Source organism: Crinia signifera, chromosome 6 (genome assembly GCF_055691185.1).
Source record: "Crinia signifera chromosome 6, ASM5569118v1, whole genome shotgun sequence".
In the NCBI taxonomy this organism is placed as follows: domain Eukaryota; kingdom Metazoa; phylum Chordata; class Amphibia; order Anura; family Myobatrachidae; genus Crinia; species Crinia signifera.
The window spans coordinates 4734788-4754703 of NC_139222.1; the positions used below are offsets into that span (position 1 = coordinate 4734788).

At 47.6% G+C, this 19916-nt stretch overlaps 2 protein-coding genes across 12 annotated transcripts in view; one reads left to right on the top strand and one right to left on the bottom strand.

Moving 5' to 3' along the window:
* Positions 1 to 19916, top strand: part of LOC146009882 (uncharacterized) — a 227902-nt gene that overhangs the window by 141615 nt on the left and 66371 nt on the right. The window lies entirely within an intron of this gene.
* LOC146009857 (uncharacterized) overlaps positions 1 to 19916 on the bottom strand; it is a 426052-nt gene that overhangs the window by 4122 nt on the left and 402014 nt on the right. For 3 of the 8 annotated variants that reach the window (XM_083150395.1, XM_083150396.1, XM_083150398.1), the window contains exons 4-8: positions 7515 to 7636; positions 4405 to 4483; positions 4211 to 4290; positions 3627 to 4068; positions 1881 to 1994 (exon numbers count right to left, since the gene is read on the bottom strand). In XM_083150395.1, the coding sequence (XP_083006521.1) occupies positions 1881 to 1994; positions 3627 to 4068; positions 4211 to 4290; positions 4405 to 4483; positions 7515 to 7636 (837 nt within the window). Of the gene's footprint in view, positions 1 to 1880; positions 1995 to 3626; positions 4069 to 4210; positions 4291 to 4404; positions 4484 to 7514; positions 7637 to 9180; positions 9327 to 19916 lie in introns of those variants that run through there. The other 5 variants (XM_083150401.1, XM_083150403.1, XM_083150399.1 and 2 more) reach the window with 4 other exon arrangements.

Here is a 19916-nt window from a genome sequence, read left to right on the forward strand (position 1 = left end):
GAGGTGATACATGAGATCAGGAAACGTTCATCTGCTACACTGAGGTGATACTACACGAGATCAGGAAACGTTCGCCTGCTACACTGTGGTGATACTACCTGAGATCAGGAAACGTTCATCTGCTACACTGTGGTGATACATGAGATCAGGAAACGTTCATCTGCTACACTGTGGTGATACCACATGAGATCAGGAAATGTTCGTCTGCTACACTGTGGTGATACCACATGAGATCAGGAAATGTTCGTCTGCTACACTGTGGTGATACTACACGAGATCAGGAAACGTTCGTCTGCTACACTGTGGTGATACTACATGAGATCAGGAAAAGTTCGTCTGCTACACTGTGGTGATACCACATGAGATTAGGAAACGTTCGTCTGCTACACTGTGGTGATACATGAGATCAGGAAACGTTCGTCTGCTGCACTGTGATGATACATGAGATCAGGAAACATTCGTCTGCTGCACTGTGGTGATACCATATGAGATCGGGAAACGTTCGTCTGCTACACTGTGGTGATACACGAGATCAGGAAACGTTCGTCTGCTGCACTGTGGTGATACCATATGAGATCGGGAAACGTTCGTCTGCTACACTGTGGTGATACACGAGATCAGGAAACGTTCGTCTGCTGCACTGTGGTGATACCATATGAGATCGGGAAACGTTCGTCTGCTACACTGTGGTGATACATGAGATCGGGAAAAGTTTGTCTGCTACACTGTGGTGATACATGAGATCAGGAAACGTTCGTCTGCTACACTGTGGTGATACCACACGAGATCAGGAAACGTTCGTCTGCTACACTGTGGTGATACCACATGGGATCGGGATCAACTCACTTTCCTTCATAAGGAGGACACAAGTAATACACATAATTATGCATATAACCCACAGACAAGATACAACTCATTCAAAAGTTGTTTCTGTTCAGTCTAAGTCTTGTGACCACAACCCATAGGTGTGTATATCCCAAGCTACCTGGAACCAAGGACAAAAGGAATTCTCTTTCTTGAGCTTTCTTAGTGTGAGACAATAAACAGACAGAAGACACTGGGCAGGTGACACATACAGTCTACATTCACTCTCTTTTCCCCCTGCAAAGAAAGAGAACCGGGTGCTGTGTTCAACTTTGTTGCCATGATCTCTACTTGAAGCCTGAATCTAGCAGTAGCTGGAAGACTTATCCCTGGACCTTGGGGCACCTCGCGTCTGTCTCCCCTAATTGGCCTCTGCATTCTCCTTACATGGAATACCCAGAGTGGCATTAGGTCTCTCTACACAAGATATCAGCTTTGCTACCTCTGCCATCATAGCATTGCTACTGCTGCCTTCCTGGCAGGCAGGCTGTCTGGGAATACTCGGAGACGCTTCTCCAGTAACAGCTGGAAACATTTGTACTACCTTCCATACGGTTCTAATTTACATAACATTCACATGATGATTCATCTCTTCCTGTAGCCGTATACCTGGTGCTACCTTTGGCTGGAGGGGAGCTCCCGAACCTGTGACACTGAAGCCTGATGTACAGATGATGGAGTGGCTCTTATTCAGAGCTAGGAACCCCCAGATTCCCTGCACTGCTGAGAGCCACTCCATATAACGGGGACGTGCGAGCGTTTGGGGGAGTGCTTTCCCTGCCCGTCAGGGTTGGAGGGGGGGGGGGGAAGGTTTTGGGGAGCGGCAGACAACGGCCAGGAATCGGCGGGAGGTAGCGGAATGTTCAGACGGAACAGGGTGCATGAGCATCTTGTGCACCCCCTTCCGTCTAATGGCGGGTCCTGGCGTTTGGCGATAGGGGGTGGAGACAGCAATTGGAGCAGTTAAAGCTGTACGTAGGTGCAATAAACCCCAAGATGACCGCCACAGTGTTAACCTTTCCATGTGCAGTTTCTAGGTGTGTCACACTTCTCTGTTGTCTGAATGTCCATGTGAAGGTTGCTGGTGCCCGACGGGAGTGAGATCTGCGGCAGTGGTGACTGTTTTTCCTCTGTGTGAATATAAATGAGACACTGTTTTGGGGTTTCTGGCTTCTATTGTGTCAACAAAATACTGCTCTATTGTAGTCTGTGTGTGTTTCTGTGAGAACTGTTTATAATCTTTTCCACTGCGGTCTCTGGAGGCCGGGGGTGTGTCTAAGAGTTGGCACCAAGACTACGAAACCAATTCTTCTGTGTAGGCAATGGGAGTAAGCTGCTGGTGACAGATACTGCAATGTGTGAATATATTCAGAAAAATATTTCAGGATATATAGATATAGACAGATAACCCATAAACAATAAGAATATTATACAAGCAATTCCTGTAAAAGAAAACACACATATAAAATATATATTTATACACTGCCATCTGGTGGCAGCTTACTAGTGTATACATAGAGAGATATATCTATATATCTGCACCACCCGTCTGGTAGCCCACACCATACACAATATGATTACTTAAAGATAGGATGTGTTAGCATAGACATGGTTGGTATCATAGTTTTTATCATTAAATTATATAAATGAAGTAGTTAAAGTTACAGTTATAGATAGAATTACAAGCTTTTAAGTTACACGGAAGTGTATTATATGAGATTCATGCATTATTTTGGGCGGGCCTGTATCCAGCATATTATTACTCACCTGGGCTAATAGCTGTACGGATTTTCTTCTCCTTACACTGCTGATCACCCCTCATATCATACAACTTTATTGTTTTACACAGCCTCCGGCGCGGACAAGTGTGCCTGCTCTCTGCACCGAAAACACAGCACAAGACACACAAACCGGCGCATTCGCAGTAAATCAAGGAAGTACACAGCGCACAGTCGTTATGGGAGGACATGTATCCCTATCGAGTGGGCATAACGCACTCCCATAATGTATAGTTAAAAGTTGATACATCCTTATCGCAACAATAATAAATCTACCCCTCAGCCCTGAGACAATAATATGGAATGCAAGGCGAAAGACATGGTTCCTCTTCAACATATTCTATGCCTGTATGTGAGAAATGCCCCTGGTGAAACGTTGTACGTCATCTACATTGACATTTCACCAGTACTTCTGGTGAAACGTACGTCATCCACATAGACGCTTCACCAGTGCCCCTGGTGAAACGTACGTCATCCGGCCGGACAAGGGAACTCTGCACACAGGTTTCAGTCACTGTGAACAGGGGAAGGCAGCCTAGCTGGCTGCAGCAAACGCCAAGCAGATAAACCTGTACCTTGATATCGCATTATAATTTTTTCATCAAGAAAGGTTTGTTTGCCACCCTGTGGTGACACAAAAAAATCTCTTGGTGGCATTTTGTAACTGGTGCGGAGCTCAAAAGATACAAGCTGGTGATACTACATGGTAGTTGCAGATGGAACCTACATGCCTGCCATCTTCCACAGAAGACCAGCCCTACAGTGGGAGGAAACATTCTCACCGGCTGAAGCCCTTTCCTTACTGTTGTCTGCTGATGGATCTGTAGATAATACACCAAGGACTATACCCTATTGCACATTTCTTCTGACAGTGGTATTACTCTTTTTGCGTGTATTCATTCAGGATGTGGGAAAATAAATTGTTATAGTGACTGAGCAAGGAGAATATGGTAATCTTCTCTGTAATAAAGTTCTATTACTCACCTAGGCTAATATCTGTAGGGATTTCCTCCTCCTTACACTGTTGATCACCAATCATATACATCGCTTTTCCACTTCCTTCTTTATCTTCTGCTTTCATATCCGTCACTTCTCCTCCCTCTGTATCTTCTGCCTTCATATCAGTCACATATACCTCTTCTCCTTCCTCTGTATCTTCTGCCTTCATATCAGTCACATATGTCTCTTCTCCTCCCTCTGTAACTTCTGCCTTCATATCAGTGACATACATCTCTTCTCCTCCCTCTGTATCTTCTGCCTTCATATCAGTCACATACGTCTCTTCTCCTCCCTCTGTATCTTCTGCCTTCATATCAGTCACATACGTCTCTTCTTCTCCCTCTGTATCTTCTGCCTTCATATCAGTCACATACGTCTCTTCTTCTCCCTCTGTATCTTCTGTCTTAATATCGAACAGATCTTTGACCTATAAAACCCAAACAAAATATAATGAAATTTGCATATAGTTAGAATAAGCGGAGGTGAACAGTATAATATCAACAGCTTCTGTATAGATCATACAGTGACAGTCACTGTGGTATATTGGCAAGACCCCAAATCCTACCTACCTGATCCTCCTGTGGGGTCCTGTGATTCTCCTCTGTACAATCCCGGGAATATTCTAGGGTATTCCTGTTACTGGGCCCATCTGTAGGAGACACACAGTGACTGAGAACATTGTATATATGCGATTATCAGATGCTGAGTGTATATATGGGACACCATACCTGCTCTCCCCAGTACAATAAATGTCTCCTCTTACCCAGTGATGTGAGGGGCCGGTGATTCTCCATCATCACGTCCTTATACAGACCTCTATGTTCCTCTACATACTCCCCCTCCTGCACGGAGAGATAGACAGTGACATCTTGACACATTATAGGCACCTGACGTGCTCACAATGGTACAGTAATCACCCAGACACATCCCCCGGTGTTACTGTATAACATCCCATTCCCAGCAGTCACCTCTCCGGTCATGTCCCCCCATGTTACTGTATAGCGTCCCATTCCCAGCAGTCACCTCTCCGGTCACATCCCCTGTGTTACTGTATAGCGTCCCATTCCCAGCAGTCACCTCTCCGATCACATCCCCTGTGTTACTGCATAGCGTCCCATTCCCAGCAGTCACCTCTCCTGTCACATCCCTCGGTGTTACTGTATAACGTCCCATTCCCAGCAGCCACCTCTCCGGTCACATCCCCCGGTGTAACTGTATAACGTCCCATTCCCAGCAGCCACCTCTCCGGTCACATCCCCCGGTGTAACTGTATAACGTCCCATTCCCAGCAGTCACCTCTCCGGTCACATCCCCCCGATGTTACTGTATAACGTCCCATTCCCAGCAGTCACCTCTCTGGTCACATCCCCGGTGTTACTGTATAACGTCCCATTCCCAGCAGTCACCTCTCCGGTCACATCCCCCCGATGTTACTGTATAACGTCCCATTCCCAGCAGTCACCTCTCTGGTCACATCCCCGGTGTTACTGTATAACGTCCCATTCCCAGCAGTTACCTCTCCGGTCACATCCCCGGTGTTACTGTATAACGTCCCATTCCCAGCAGTCACCTCTCCGGTCACATCCCCCTGTGTTACTGTATAACATCCCATTCCCAGCAGTCAGCTCTCCGGTCACATCCCCCGGTGTTACTGTATAACATCCTATTCCCCGCAGTCACCTCTCCGGTCAAATCCTCGGTGTTACTGTATAACGTCTCATTCCCAGCAGTCACCTCTCCGGTCACATCCCCCGGTGTTACTGTATAACGTCCCATTCCCAGCAGTCACCTCTGTGGTCACATCCCCCGGTGTTACAGTATAACATCCCATTCCCAGCAGTCACCTCTCCAGTCACATCCCCCAATGTTACTATATAATGTCCGATTCCCAGCAGTCACCTCTCCGGTCACATCCCCCGGTGTTACTGTATAACATCCCATTCCCAGCAGTCAGCTCTCCGGTCACATCCCCCGGTGTTACTGTATAACATCCTATTCCCCGCAGTCACCTCTCCGGTCAAATCCTCGGTGTTACTGTATAACGTCTCATTCCCAGCAGTCACCTCTCCGGTCACATCCCCCGGTGTTACTGTATAACGTCCCATTCCCAGCAGTCACCTCTCCGGTCACATCCCCCGGTGTTAATGTATAATGTCCCATTCCCAGCAGTCACCTCTGTGGTCACATCCCCCGGTGTTACAGTATAACATCCCATTCCCAGCAGTCACCTCTCCAGTCACATCCCCCAATGTTACTATATAATGTCCGATTCCCAGCAGTCACCTCTCCGGTCACATCCCCCGGTGTTACTGTATAACGTCCCATACCCAACAGTCACCTCTCCGGTCACATACCCCGGTGTTACTGTATAACGTCCCATTCCCAGCAGTCAGCTCTCCGGTCACATCCCCTGTGTTACTGCATAGCGTCCCATTCCCAGCAGTCACCTCTCCTGTCACATCCCTCGGTGTTACTGTATAACGTCCCATTCCCAGCAGCCACCTCTCCGGTCACATCCCCCGGTGTAACTGTATAACGTCCCATTCCCAGCAGCCACCTCTCCGGTCACATCCCCCGGTGTAACTGTATAACGTCCCATTCCCAGCAGTCACCTCTCCGGTCACATCCCCCCGATGTTACTGTATAACGTCCCATTCCCAGCAGTCACCTCTCTGGTCACATCCCCGGTGTTACTGTATAACGTCCCATTCCCAGCAGTCACCTCTCCGGTCACATCCCCCCGATGTTACTGTATAACGTCCCATTCCCAGCAGTCACCTCTCTGGTCACATCCCCGGTGTTACTGTATAACGTCCCATTCCCAGCAGTTACCTCTCCGGTCACATCCCCGGTGTTACTGTATAACGTCCCATTCCCAGCAGTCACCTCTCCGGTCACATCCCCCTGTGTTACTGTATAACATCCCATTCCCAGCAGTCAGCTCTCCGGTCACATCCCCCGGTGTTACTGTATAACATCCTATTCCCCGCAGTCACCTCTCCGGTCAAATCCTCGGTGTTACTGTATAACGTCTCATTCCCAGCAGTCACCTCTCCGGTCACATCCCCCGGTGTTACTGTATAACGTCCCATTCCCAGCAGTCACCTCTCCGGTCACATCCCCCGGTGTTAATGTATAATGTCCCATTCCCAGCAGTCACCTCTGTGGTCACATCCCCCGGTGTTACAGTATAACATCCCATTCCCAGCAGTCACCTCTCCAGTCACATCCCCCAATGTTACTATATAATGTCCGATTCCCAGCAGTCACCTCTCCGGTCACATCCCCCGGTGTTACTGTATAACATCCCATTCCCAGCAGTCAGCTCTCCGGTCACATCCCCCGGTGTTACTGTATAACATCCTATTCCCCGCAGTCACCTCTCCGGTCAAATCCTCGGTGTTACTGTATAACGTCTCATTCCCAGCAGTCACCTCTCCGGTCACATCCCCCGGTGTTACTGTATAACGTCCCATTCCCAGCAGTCACCTCTCCGGTCACATCCCCCGGTGTTAATGTATAATGTCCCATTCCCAGCAGTCACCTCTGTGGTCACATCCCCCGGTGTTACAGTATAACATCCCATTCCCAGCAGTCACCTCTCCAGTCACATCCCCCAATGTTACTATATAATGTCCGATTCCCAGCAGTCACCTCTCCGGTCACATCCCCCGGTGTTACTGTATAACGTCCCATACCCAACAGTCACCTCTCCGGTCACATACCCCGGTGTTACTGTATAACGTCCCATTCCCAGCAGTCAGCTCTCCGGTCACATCCCCGGTGTTACTGTATAACGTCCCATTCCCAGCAGTCACCTCTCCGGTCACATCCCCCTGTGTTACTGTATAATGTCCCTTTCCCAGAAGTCACCTCTGCAGTCAGCAGTTGAATGATCTTGTTGGTGAGGCACCGTGATGGAGCTGAGGGGCCACCTATGTCCTCCTGACAAACAGGGGTGGATGTTGTTTGTCTCACTCTCACGGATTTATCATCTATTGTCAAAAAAAAAAAAGCTAATATAATTTGTTTATCTGATTTTGGAAATAAAGTCACTTACATCTACAGTAATAATACAGGGACGTGACCGGGGAGGTGACAGTGACATCACTTATATCTAATCAAAAAGGTACATGACCGGGGAGGTGACAGTGACATCACTTCTATCTATACTAATAAAAAAGGTACATGACCGGGGAGGTGACAGTGACATGACTTATATCTATAGTAATAATACAGGGATGTGACCTGGGAGGTGACAGTGACATGACTTATATCTATAGTAATAATACAGGGATGTGACCGGGAGGTGACAGTGACATCACTTATATCTATAGTAATAATACAGGGACATGACCGAGGAGGTGACAGTGACATCACTTATATCTATAGTAATAATACAGGGACATGACCGGGAGGTGACAGTGACATCACTTATATAGTAATAACAACAGGGACGTGACTGGGGAGGTGACAGTGACATCACTTATATCTATAGTAATACTACAGGGAGGTGACAGTGACATCACTTATATCTATAGTAATAATACAGGGATGTGACCGGGCAGGTGACAGTGACATCACTTATATCTACAGTAATAATACAGGGATGTGACCGGGGAGGTGACAGTGACATCACTTATATCTATAGTAATAATACAGGGACGTGACCGGGGAGGTGACAGTGACATCACTTATATCTATAGTAATAATACAGGGACGTGACCGGGGAAGTGACAGTGGCATCACTTATATCTATAGTAATAATACAGGAGGTGACCGGGAAGGTGACAGTGACATCACTTATATCTATAGTAATAATACAGAGACATGACCGGGGAGGTGACAGTGACATCACTTATATCTATAGTAATAATACGGGGATGTGACCGGGGAGGTGACAGTGACATCACTTATATCTATAGTAATAATACAGGGAGGTGACCGGGGAGGTGACAGTGACATCACTTATATCTATAGTAATAATACAGGGATGTGACCGGGCAGGTGACAGTGACATCACTTATATCTATAGTAATAATACAGGGAGGTGACCGGGGAGGTGACAGTGACATCACTTATATCTATAGTAATAATACAGGGACGTAACCGGGGAGGTGACATCACTTATATCTATAGTAATACTACAGGGAGGTGACAGTGACATCACTTATATCTATAGTAATAATACAGGGATGTGACCGGGCAGGTGACAGTGACATCACTTATATCTATAGTAATAATACAGGGAGGTGACCGGGGAGGTGACAGTGACATCACTTATATTTATAGTAATAATACAGGGAGGTGACAGTGACATCACTTATATATCTATAGTAATAATACAGGGACGTATTATTATGGCAGAAGACAGGCAGGAAGTGGGAATTGATGGAAATAAGAAGGTCAGGAGGCCATAGGAGACGGGCAGAGGGCTGTAAGAGAGGGACTGGGGGTAATAGGGCACGGTCAGGGGGCAGTGGGAGAGGGGCATGGGGAAATAGGAGAGTGGGCAGGGGGCCGGAGCTGCGGACGTTACCTGGCAGCGGAGAGTGATGATGATGATGATGTAAACAAAAAGCGTCAGCAGGTGGGCGGGGTGACAGCGGGAGTGTACTTCCGGGTCAGCGTCTGACACAGCGCAGAGGAGTATGGGAGAGTTTGGATGACGGCAGGCTGCGCTGTATTACGTCTCCCGTCCGTAGGCCCCGCCCACTCCTTTCCTCAGCCCCGCCCACTCTCCTGACCGCTACATAATGATTTATCTATCTCCTCACGCAGCGTTCTGTGGTGATACCGGCTAAGCCAAGATGGCGGCGCCCGTAAGGAGTCAGGAAAATGGCGGCTGCAACGTTACCTCAGCTTATTCTGAGGACAGCCCCCACTACTAACCTATATAATGTGTACTTAGCTACCTCCCCTCATACTCAGCTACACTCAGCATCAGCCATATACACTCAGGTGCAGACACTGGAATACAATATAATCAGGACATGAAGACAATTACTATATAATACAATGAGATGGGTGTGTGTTACTGTCACCCACTGCAGAGATTTGTACAGAAGTCACTGATACGGGGCAGCCATTACTATTCATATGATACAAGCATACCTCCCAACTGTCCCACTTATCGCGAGAACGTCCCAGTGTTTTGGGATGTTCCCGCGTCCCTTCCGGGGGCCGACAGTGTCCTGTTGAGAGGCGGGGCAGTTGGGAGACCCCCGTCACACATGAATAGTAGACGCTGTGCCCATGCTGTAGCCGGAGGGGCTGGGGGTATAGCCAGCAGTTCACGGAGCTGCTGAGCGTGCCCCCACAGCGGCGGAATCAGGGGGCGTGGCCTCACAGTAGTGCAGCGAGCACAGGTCACGTCCCCTTCCCGCTAGGCCACGCCCCCGACATTTCGCCCTGTCCCCAGGGCCGGTGATAGAGTGTTCGGCGCCTCCCTGCAAACTCTAAATTTTACACATAACGCCCACAGTAATACGGCTTACACATAACGCCCACAGTAATACGGCTTACACATAACGCCCACAGTAATACGGCTTACACATAACACCCACAGTAATACGTCTTACACCTAAAGCCCACAGTAATACGTCTTACACATAACGCCCACAGTAATACGTCTTACACATAACGCCCACAGTAATACGGCTTACACATAACGCCCACAGTAATACGGCTTACACATAACGCCCACAGTAATACCGCTTACAAATAACGCCCACAGTAATACGTCTTACACCTAACGCCCACAGTAATACGTCTTACACATAACGCCCACAGTAATACGGCTTACACATAACGCCCACAGTAATACGGCTTACACATAACGCCCAAAGTAATACGGCTTACACGTAACGCCCACAGTAATACGTCTTACACGTAACGCCCGCAGTAATACGTCTTACACGTAACGCCCGCAGTAATACGGCTTACACGTAACGCCCGCAGTAATACGTCTTACACGTAACTCCCACTGTAATACGGCTTACACGTAACGTCCACAGTAATACAGCTTACACGTAACACCCACAGTAATACGGCTTACACGTAACGCCCACAGTAATACGTGTTACACACAGCCGCTGCTTAGCGAGCGGTGTTGAATCCCCCATAATGCCCACAGTAATACAGGTTACACCTGATACCCACAATAATGCTACGTACACATAATGCCCAGAGTAATGAAGTACACATAATGCCCAGAGTACAGGAATGCAGGTTACATATAAAGGTGGCCATACATCAGAAAGACATTGCACTCAATCATACAATCTCAATTGATTGTAAGATGGATTGTATGCAGATTGTGTGCACATTGTGTGTACACAATCATACAATCACACAATCTCCTAACCCTGGGAGTTTGGAGGATTGGTCCTGACGTGCTGCATGTCAGATCAGTTGGGATTGGGAGCAGATTGCATGTGCTTTTAAGCACATGCAATCTGTCATTAGATGGCTCATACAACCGGGGTCATGTGACTCCCTCCCTGACTAGCAGAGATGAGAGGTGCAGCTTCCGGGCGGCCCGTGGCAATGAAGACGCCGGGAGCCGCAGAAGTATCCCAGCGGCAGACGGGCGGGCGGCTGCAGAGAGCGGTGGACGTCCTTTTGCACATTTCTGTCACTACTCTGACAACAGTTTTCAGAGTATTGCTGCATTCGGGCTATGTAATAATGGTGTAACGCAGCAGATGTGAGCAGATAGGAGGTAGTTGCTGGCAACCTTAAATACAATGCGCTCATTAATAACAAAAAAACATGTGAAAAAGTGATCACAGTGATAAATATATTAAATGTGAACGATATAACCAAATAATACTCATTTGTTATTTCAATTCAGGCATTGGAGACAAAAGATAAACTCCCTTCTCCCATGGATTTAACCATGTACATGGAGGGAGATAGGAGAAATGATAGTGCAGATTGCCTTCAAAGCAGTGGCGTAACTACTGTAAGGCAGCCCCAGCTGCCGCTTGGGGGAGCAAGCAGCAGCAGGGTCTGTGTGGGCGCTGGCACCCGCTCGATGCACTGACATGCTGCTGCCTGCCGCTGCTTGCTGGCTGAGCATCGGAGGCGAGTCAGCCACAGCACAGGAGCGGCCATGACAGGGTTGACAAATCCCCCACTGATTCAATTGACTGTATACAGAGCCGGCTATTGGCTACTGTGTATAGGATGGGCAGGCGGATTGGTGGGCGGGCGGATGGGCATGCTGGGTTGGCCTGGGACACATCAGAGTCAGGGGAAGCTGCAGTGTCTGCTGGTCTCTCTGCCTCTCTCCTGCTTCAGCTTCTCCGTTATTCGTGTGATGTGATCACATCACACGCTGGGGAAACATACTGGAGAGGAGCTGGGGGGGGTGCCACAAACTTTTTGGCAGGGGGAAGAAAAATGCATAGTTACGCCACTGCTTCAAAGAAATTATTGTTTATTTAAAAACTGCACTAGACGTGTAATGAAGCATGTACATATGATCCAATAGGCAAAAACAGCTACTGATGAAGATAGATACCACTTTATTGTCATCACCCTAAATTAGGGCGACAAAATTCAATTCAGCCAAATCTATATCCCTCCTTCCATGGATAGGGAGATAAAGGGAAAAGAATATAGTGCAGATGACCTTAAGGTAAAAGGGGATTTTAATTAAACAAATGCACTTACAAACGGAGACAAAAATAATGGTACAATTGATAGTCCCACTGGCAGACAGCTACTCCAATGTCGAACAATGATACCAATCTGGAATGGGTAAGTTGGTACAGGTCCGCTCATCCAGGGTAAAAGTCTTTCCAGATCGGGTCTTAGGCTTGCTATCCCAATGCCTATACGGTTTATGCGGGTGTCCGCCCAGGAGTGCTGCTGCGGATACAGCTGTGCACAGCGGTGTGGATTCTGCTACTGCTGAACGATCGTTTCGCCAGGGGGTGCTTCCTCAGCTGTGTGTCACACAGCTAATTTTGCCACCACGATCGTTTCGCCATGGGGTGCTTCCTCAGCTGTGTGTCACACAGTACCACTGATAATACAGTGCTTAAATGAAAAATAAATGTGTGACAAATTCATGATTGACCATAAGAAGAATTTGGATATGGATCACACAACATTTTTAAACTAATTATGTATTCCATTTTCATAATTTGTGCCATCTATCTTAGAAAAGTCTAGAATAAAAGTTATGTTTTAAATTTATCCACCTATTAAATTCCAAAGAGTGCGCCCAAACGCGTTTTTCCTTCTTTCTGTCTACCTCTCAGCAGACAAAAAAAAACGCCAGTATACAATCATTGATACTAAGCGCTGGGCGCACCACCAACCAGTAAAATACCACAATTTTTCAAGTTAAGAAGTTCAATATGTTGGTTATCTGATTCATTTCTAAAAATATCCAGTCTGTGCGGATCTCCACCCATCTCCGTGAACTGAGCTACACACTCGCCGGGTCGTTCGTTGCAGAGGGGGAGAGCAGGGGGTGGACGGCATTTTATGGGTACTTGGGTGGACAGCTGACATCACAGGACATCAATTGTCCGCCCCGTCTTTGTCCCGGGCAGCCACAAATAAATGTCAGCTTCATCTGACTTATTTGCGAAGGCAGGAGAAATCAATCGAAGTTCTGCGATCATCGAAGGATTTCTCCTGCAGCGGAGGCATGCAAGGGGATGCGTCCTAGTTACACATCTGCTCGCAGCATACCGAGCTAACCTGAATCGGGCCGATGGAGTGCGCGGTCCATTATAAATAACGTCCTTCTCTTTGAAGTGTTGATGGGTCACTCTTCACAAGGTAAGTCAGTTGATGGCTATGTAAAGGAAGATGGACGTAGTCAGCTGGCCCAGAATCTGGCACCACCTGAAGCCCCATCAGTGGTTTGCTGAAGTCCTTCTCTCAGTTCATCCGTAGCTATCTATCCTGCACTTACCACTAGACTATAGTATGGTTTTCCTAGTTGTGTCATGTGCCTGACTTTCAGCTCTCATGTTCTAAGTATTTGCCCTGGGACTTTCCTATCTTTTCTGTAGGCTGTGTTCAGCTTGTCCTTGTTCATGAATGAATTCACCAATGTCACCATCTTCCAGCATGTCAGCTGACTGCATTCCTCCAGTTAAAAATGCTCCTGACCTCAAGTGACACCAGCAACCAATCAGAGAGCTGTAACTCCTATATAAGCCTGGTCTGGTCATCTATTCACGGCCAGAGCAACAAGTCTTATTCTTCTAGCATTGTCCTGCTCCCCGAGCCCCTGTTGTTCCTGGCTGCAGGGTACAGAACCCTATGACCGCTCACTGCAGGGTTTGGCGTGCATTTCCCAATCTGTAGCGGAGATCCTGAACCCTGGCCTGCTATTAGCTCCTGTATCGCCAGCAAGTTTACATTTGATGCAGCAAGTACTCATCCTTACTTCCAGCCATTGAATCATCGGGTTGATAGATCTACTGTTTCTTGATCGATAGTTTATAGGTCGATATTGACGAAAGTCAACACAAGTAAAAGAGTGACATGACAATGGTTGACACGTAAAAAGGTTGACATGTTTTTCCTGATTTTTTTTTTCAACTTTTTGGTACTTTTTAAGGCTTTACGATCCACATGGTCAGAGTGAGGTACCACGCCCGAAGCATGGCGAGCACAGCAAGGGGGTTCATGTCAACAGATATCAACATTGTCACACAATGAAATGTGAAAAACTAATATATACTTTTTGACTTGTGTAGATTTTTTTTCCATGTGAATCTTTTGCTTGTGTCGAACTTTGTCATTGTCAGCCCAGTCCACATAAACCTACTTCCTGTCGCCCAACAGTACAGAGAAGATGAGCGATAGAATCTTATTGGTTGCCGGTAGCAACATCCCATCTTCAACAGAACGCCCAATGTGCGCAGATGATCTGATGTAACACAAAACTGCGAGAGATCACATAAGAACCAGGATCGGCGTAATGGGATTTATTCTCCACATTATTCTGTGAATATACACTGCGTAGTGACCAGTTCTGAATAACCCCCAAAATACTTATCATGCAAACACTTTCTCATTTGTACATGTGTGTGAAGCCCTATACACACTAGGCGAACTTGACCCGGGACAATATAGTTATCGATATCGACCGTGGGTAGTCGTCCGATATCGGTAAACGATATAATTCAGTTGCGCCACGAGGACCCGCTGAACATGCTATATAGCCAAAGTGACCTGCATGTCCAGCAGACAGGAGGGGTCGTTAACGATACTGAATGTACACACTAGATGATATTTTAAAAGATTCTGAACGATACCATTTACAGTACTGTATCTTCGGGGGTGTACGAGGTTTAACATCTGATTCCGTTAATTCTCAGTATTAATTATATTATGTATATTGCACTTTTCTCCTGAAGGGACTTAAAGAGCTTTACATTCACATTCCAATAAAACACAACAGGATATCATTTAACAGGAAGTAGCATTAATGAAATGTGTGAGTTTAGCCTGTTGGCGACGGGCTCCAGAGAGGAGACATCGAGTCAGGGTTACACAGCTAAAAGGTCCGGCTGCTGACAGGCCTTCATCTGCAGATGGAAGTACACGAGCGGGGCAGCGGGAACTGCTTCTGGTACATTGGATGCTGCTCATGTAGGGCTGGGGAAGTCATAAGGGCAATGATGAGGATGAGAGTACTCCAGAAGATTAAAATGGTTCATCACTGCGTAATGTCTATTGTGTGCAAGCAGAAATAATTTGTTTCTTACACTCAGATCATGGAAATAGTTTCTCACCTGTGTGACTTCTCTCGTGTCTAACAAGCTGTGATTTCATTGCAAAACATTTCCTACACTCCGAACATGAAAATGGCTTCTGACCTGTGTGACTTCTCTAATGTTTACCATCATCGGATTTCCGAGTTCTCTTTAATACATTTGCACCTGTGTGAGTTCTCTGATGTACAGATAGATTTGATATCTGTGTAAAACATTTCCCACACACAGAACAGGAAAATGGTTTCTCACCTGTATGAGTTCTCTGATGTTTAATGACATCTAGTTTGAGCGTGAAACATTTCCCACACTCAGAGCATGGAAACGGCTTTTCCCCTGTGTGGCTTTTTTTATGTGAAACAAGTTGTGATTTCCGAGCAAAACATTTGCCACACTGGGGACATGAAAATGGTTTCTCGCCTGTGTGAGTTCTTTCATGTGCAACAAGAGTTGATTTGTGTGTAAAACATTTTCCACATCCAGAGCATGGATGCTGCCCTTCACCTGTATGTATTTTCTCATGCATAACAAGATACGATTTGTATGTAAAACCTTTCCCACACTCCAAACAGGAAAAAGGTTTCTCACCTGTGTGACTTCTCTGATGTTTAATCAGATTTGATCTCTGAGTAAAACATTTCCCACACTCTGAACAGGAAAAAGGTTTCTCACCTGTGTGACATCTCTGATGCTTAACAAGAGCGGACTTGTGTGAAAAACATTTCCCACACTCAGAACATGGGAATGGTTTCTCGCCTGTATGTATTCTCTCATGTATAACAAGATTTGATTTGTATGTAAAGCATTTCCCACACTCAGCACATGGAAACGGCTTCTCAACTGACTTAGTTGGCAGATGGGCAACACACTTTGTGTTCTGTGTAAAACATTTCACATTCGTAGAACAGGGAATCACTGCATCTACTGTAAGAGATGTAACAGAGGCACCAATATCATAGTTATCAGGAGACCGTTCCCCATGATCTGAGGGATCAGCAGATATAGCTGGATGTATAATTGGGGTGATGGGATGAGATCCTGGAGAATCTTGTCTACGGTCACAATCCAGGGATACAATCAGATGCCCGTCTGAGACATTCCTGCTTCTGTGTCCGTCTGCTGGAAATAAAATGAAGAAAAATGAATGTTCCTGTAACAAATGTAATCTTGTAGATTATGAACAAAATGGCAAATTACTACAATGAGTAGATGAGACCCAAGATGTTATAATGTACAATTTATAATGATTGCTGACATTGTAATTGTGTTCTTCAAACTTTGCGATAATCAAAAGAGACCAGAGTTATAGAAAAAGTGGATTCTTCATATATCAGTACAACACATCAGCCCACACAGCTCTCTCTGTGAAGTAGTTTTTGGCCGAGAAACAGATTGCGGTGCTAGATCATCCTCCATGCTCACTACATCTAGAACCATATGATTATTTTCTTGCAGTAAAGCTCTGTGACACTGGACTATGGAGCGTTCATCTGCCCAGGGGAGAGAACGCTCTGGCTGGTTGACAGGAGAACTGTTTGGCCAAAGTTAGCATCTCCGTAAACGAAGACCTGAAAATGAGCGAACATGTGGACAGAGGCCAGTATTCAATGGCTGGGGGTCCTGGGCGGCAGCGAATCCTGTGTAGGATTTGCTGCACTTTCTCCCTGATTCTCCCTGCTGGGAGATTCGCCGGCAGCCGCCCGTTCACATTATTCAACGCGTCAGGGGCTCTCAGCCCCTGACGGCGATAATTACAACCTGTGGCGAATGGCACTCGGCTCTCTCCCCTGCTGCTGCAGCTACAATGCCACTGCAGGGGATTGAGCGTAGTCACGGCGGGGGAGCGCGCTAATGCTGCCAGGAGCCCTGCACAGCCTGAGGACGGGGACGGGTCCAGCAGCAGCAGACCTCCGGCTCCAGCAGTCCCAGCGCTGACATCTGCTATCACCGCGCTGTGGCTGCCGGAGCCAGAGGTCTGCTGCCGCTGGACCCGTCCCTGTGCTCAGCCTGGCAGCGCTCCCTGCAACATCAGAGCGCTCCCCCGCTGGGACACCAGTCGTCACATCCCCCTGCCGGGACTCCTGACTCGGGCATTGGCTGTGAGCGGCAGCTCAAGGGAGCAGTGCACTGATGTTGGAGAGGGAGAGGGGGGGGAGATAACCTGCAGGGGAAACTACGCACACGTCGCCAGACGCCTACAGTCCTGCTGCATGCCCTCCCAGGCAGCCTCTGCTGGTAATCGGTTATCTTGCTGTGGAGTTTGTCAGCGCTCAGAACGGTGAGTGGCCGGCACCTGATGAGCGCAGTTTGTGCCCTGCTCTGTGATCTGACGCTGGTTCTATGCTCTGGGTGTATATGCTGCTTCTCCCCCTGTATCCCCCCTGCTGCTGTCAGTGGCAGCCTGATGGTTCCAGGTTGTGGCACTGGCACTGCCAGGCAGAGGGCAAACACTGATCCCCCCTGCCCGCCAGCGCTACTGAACCCTGCGCTGCCACACCCCGCTGCATGCCACCCACCAGCGGGCAGGGGGTCCCCGCAGTCCTTATGTGAGATCAGCGGGGCCCCCTGCAATATGTAATGTAATCAGCAGCACAGCCTATGTAATGTGACCAGCAGCCCCCCCCCCCCCCCCCTTGCATATGGTACGTTACATTTATTTTATTTAAAATTAAAAATATATTTATGTGATCTTTGTCCAGTAAAAAAAATAGCAAGACTCTTCAAATAATTAAATAACTGATTTTTTTACACCCCAAAAAAAACTTTAAAAAACGCTTTCTTTTGAAAGATCACAATCCAGTTCACCAAAAAAAGATGCCGAATACATGTAAACCCGGCGAATTGCCTGATTCGCCAGAAAATACGGCGAATCAGAGGCATTGAATACTGGCCTTTATGTTCACCTGAGGGACAACACCGAACAGCATTCATCTTGTCATCAGCGCTCACCGCCCTGCAGCGGAGACTTACTGGCTGCTGCCATTGTAATCAGCGCTTCTCTCTATACCAGTGTGATGTCAGCCTCATTCACCACGTACCATCTGGTTTTAGAGCTGCTACTGACTGTTCCTACAGCGGACATTGCAGGTACATGTCATAGTATGTTACAGACTGATCCATCCTGTCAGACTGGTCAGATCTCTGGGCTGGTAACACACAGTGACATGATGTGAGGGGAGAGCAGTAGTATAATAGGGGCTGATGGCTCCTGATGTATGAGATACACCAGAGAGTGTGGGGAGGAGACTGGTCAGATCTCTGGGCTGGTAACACACAGTGACATGATGTGAGGGGGAGAGCAGGAGTATAATAGGGGCTGATGGCTCCTGATGTATGAGATACACCAGAGAGTGCGGGGAGGAGACTGGTCAGATCTCTGGGCTGGTAACACACAGTGACATGATGTGAGGGGAGAGCAGTAGTATAATAGGGGCTGATGGCACCTGATGTATGAGATACACCAGAGAGTGCGGGGAGGAGACTGGTCAGATCTCTGGGCTGGTAACACACAGTGACATGATGTGAGGGGAGAGCAGGAGTATAATAGGGGCTGATGGCTCCTGATGTATGAGATACACCAGAGAGTGCGGGGAGGAGACTGGTCAGATCTCTGGGCTGGTAACACACAGTGACATGATGTGAGGGGAGAGCAGTAGTATAATAGGGGCTGATGGCACCTGATGTATGAGATACACCAGAGAGTGCGGGGAGGAGACTGGTCAGATCTCTGGGCTGGTAACACAGTGACATGATGTGAGGGGGAGAGCAGGAGTATAATAGGGGCTGATGGCACCTGATGTATGAGATACACCAGAGAGTGCGGGGAGGAGACTGGTCAGATCTCTGGGCTGGTAACACACAGTGACATGATGTGAGGGGGAGAGCAGGACTATAATAGGGGCTGATGGCTCCTGATGTATGAGATACACCAGAGAGTGCAGGTAGGAGACTGGTCAGATCTCTGGGCTGGTAACACACAGTTACATTATGTGAGGGGAGAGCAGGAGTATAATAGGGACTGATGGCTCCTGATGTATGAGATACACCAGAGAGAGCGGGGAGGAGACTGGTCAGATCTCTGGGCTGGTAACACACAGTTACATTATGTGAGGGGAGAGCAGGGGTATAATAGGGACTGATGGTTCCTGATGTATGAGATACACCAGAGAGTGCGGGAAGGAGACTGGTCAGATCTCTGGGCTGGTAACACACAGTGACATGATGTGAGGGGGAGAGCAGGAGTATAATAGGGGCTGATGTCTCCTGATGTATGAGATACACCAGAGAGTGCGAGGAGGAGACTGGTCAGATCTCTGGGCTGGTAACACACAGTGACATGATGTGATGGGAGAGCAGGAGTATAATAGGGGCTGATGGTTCCTGATGTATGAGATACACCAGAGAGTGCGGGGAGAAGACTGGTCAGATCTCTGGGCTGGTAACACACAGTGACATGATGTGAGGGGGAGAGCAGGAGTATAATAGGGGCTGATGTCTCCTGATGTATGAGATACACCAGAGAGTG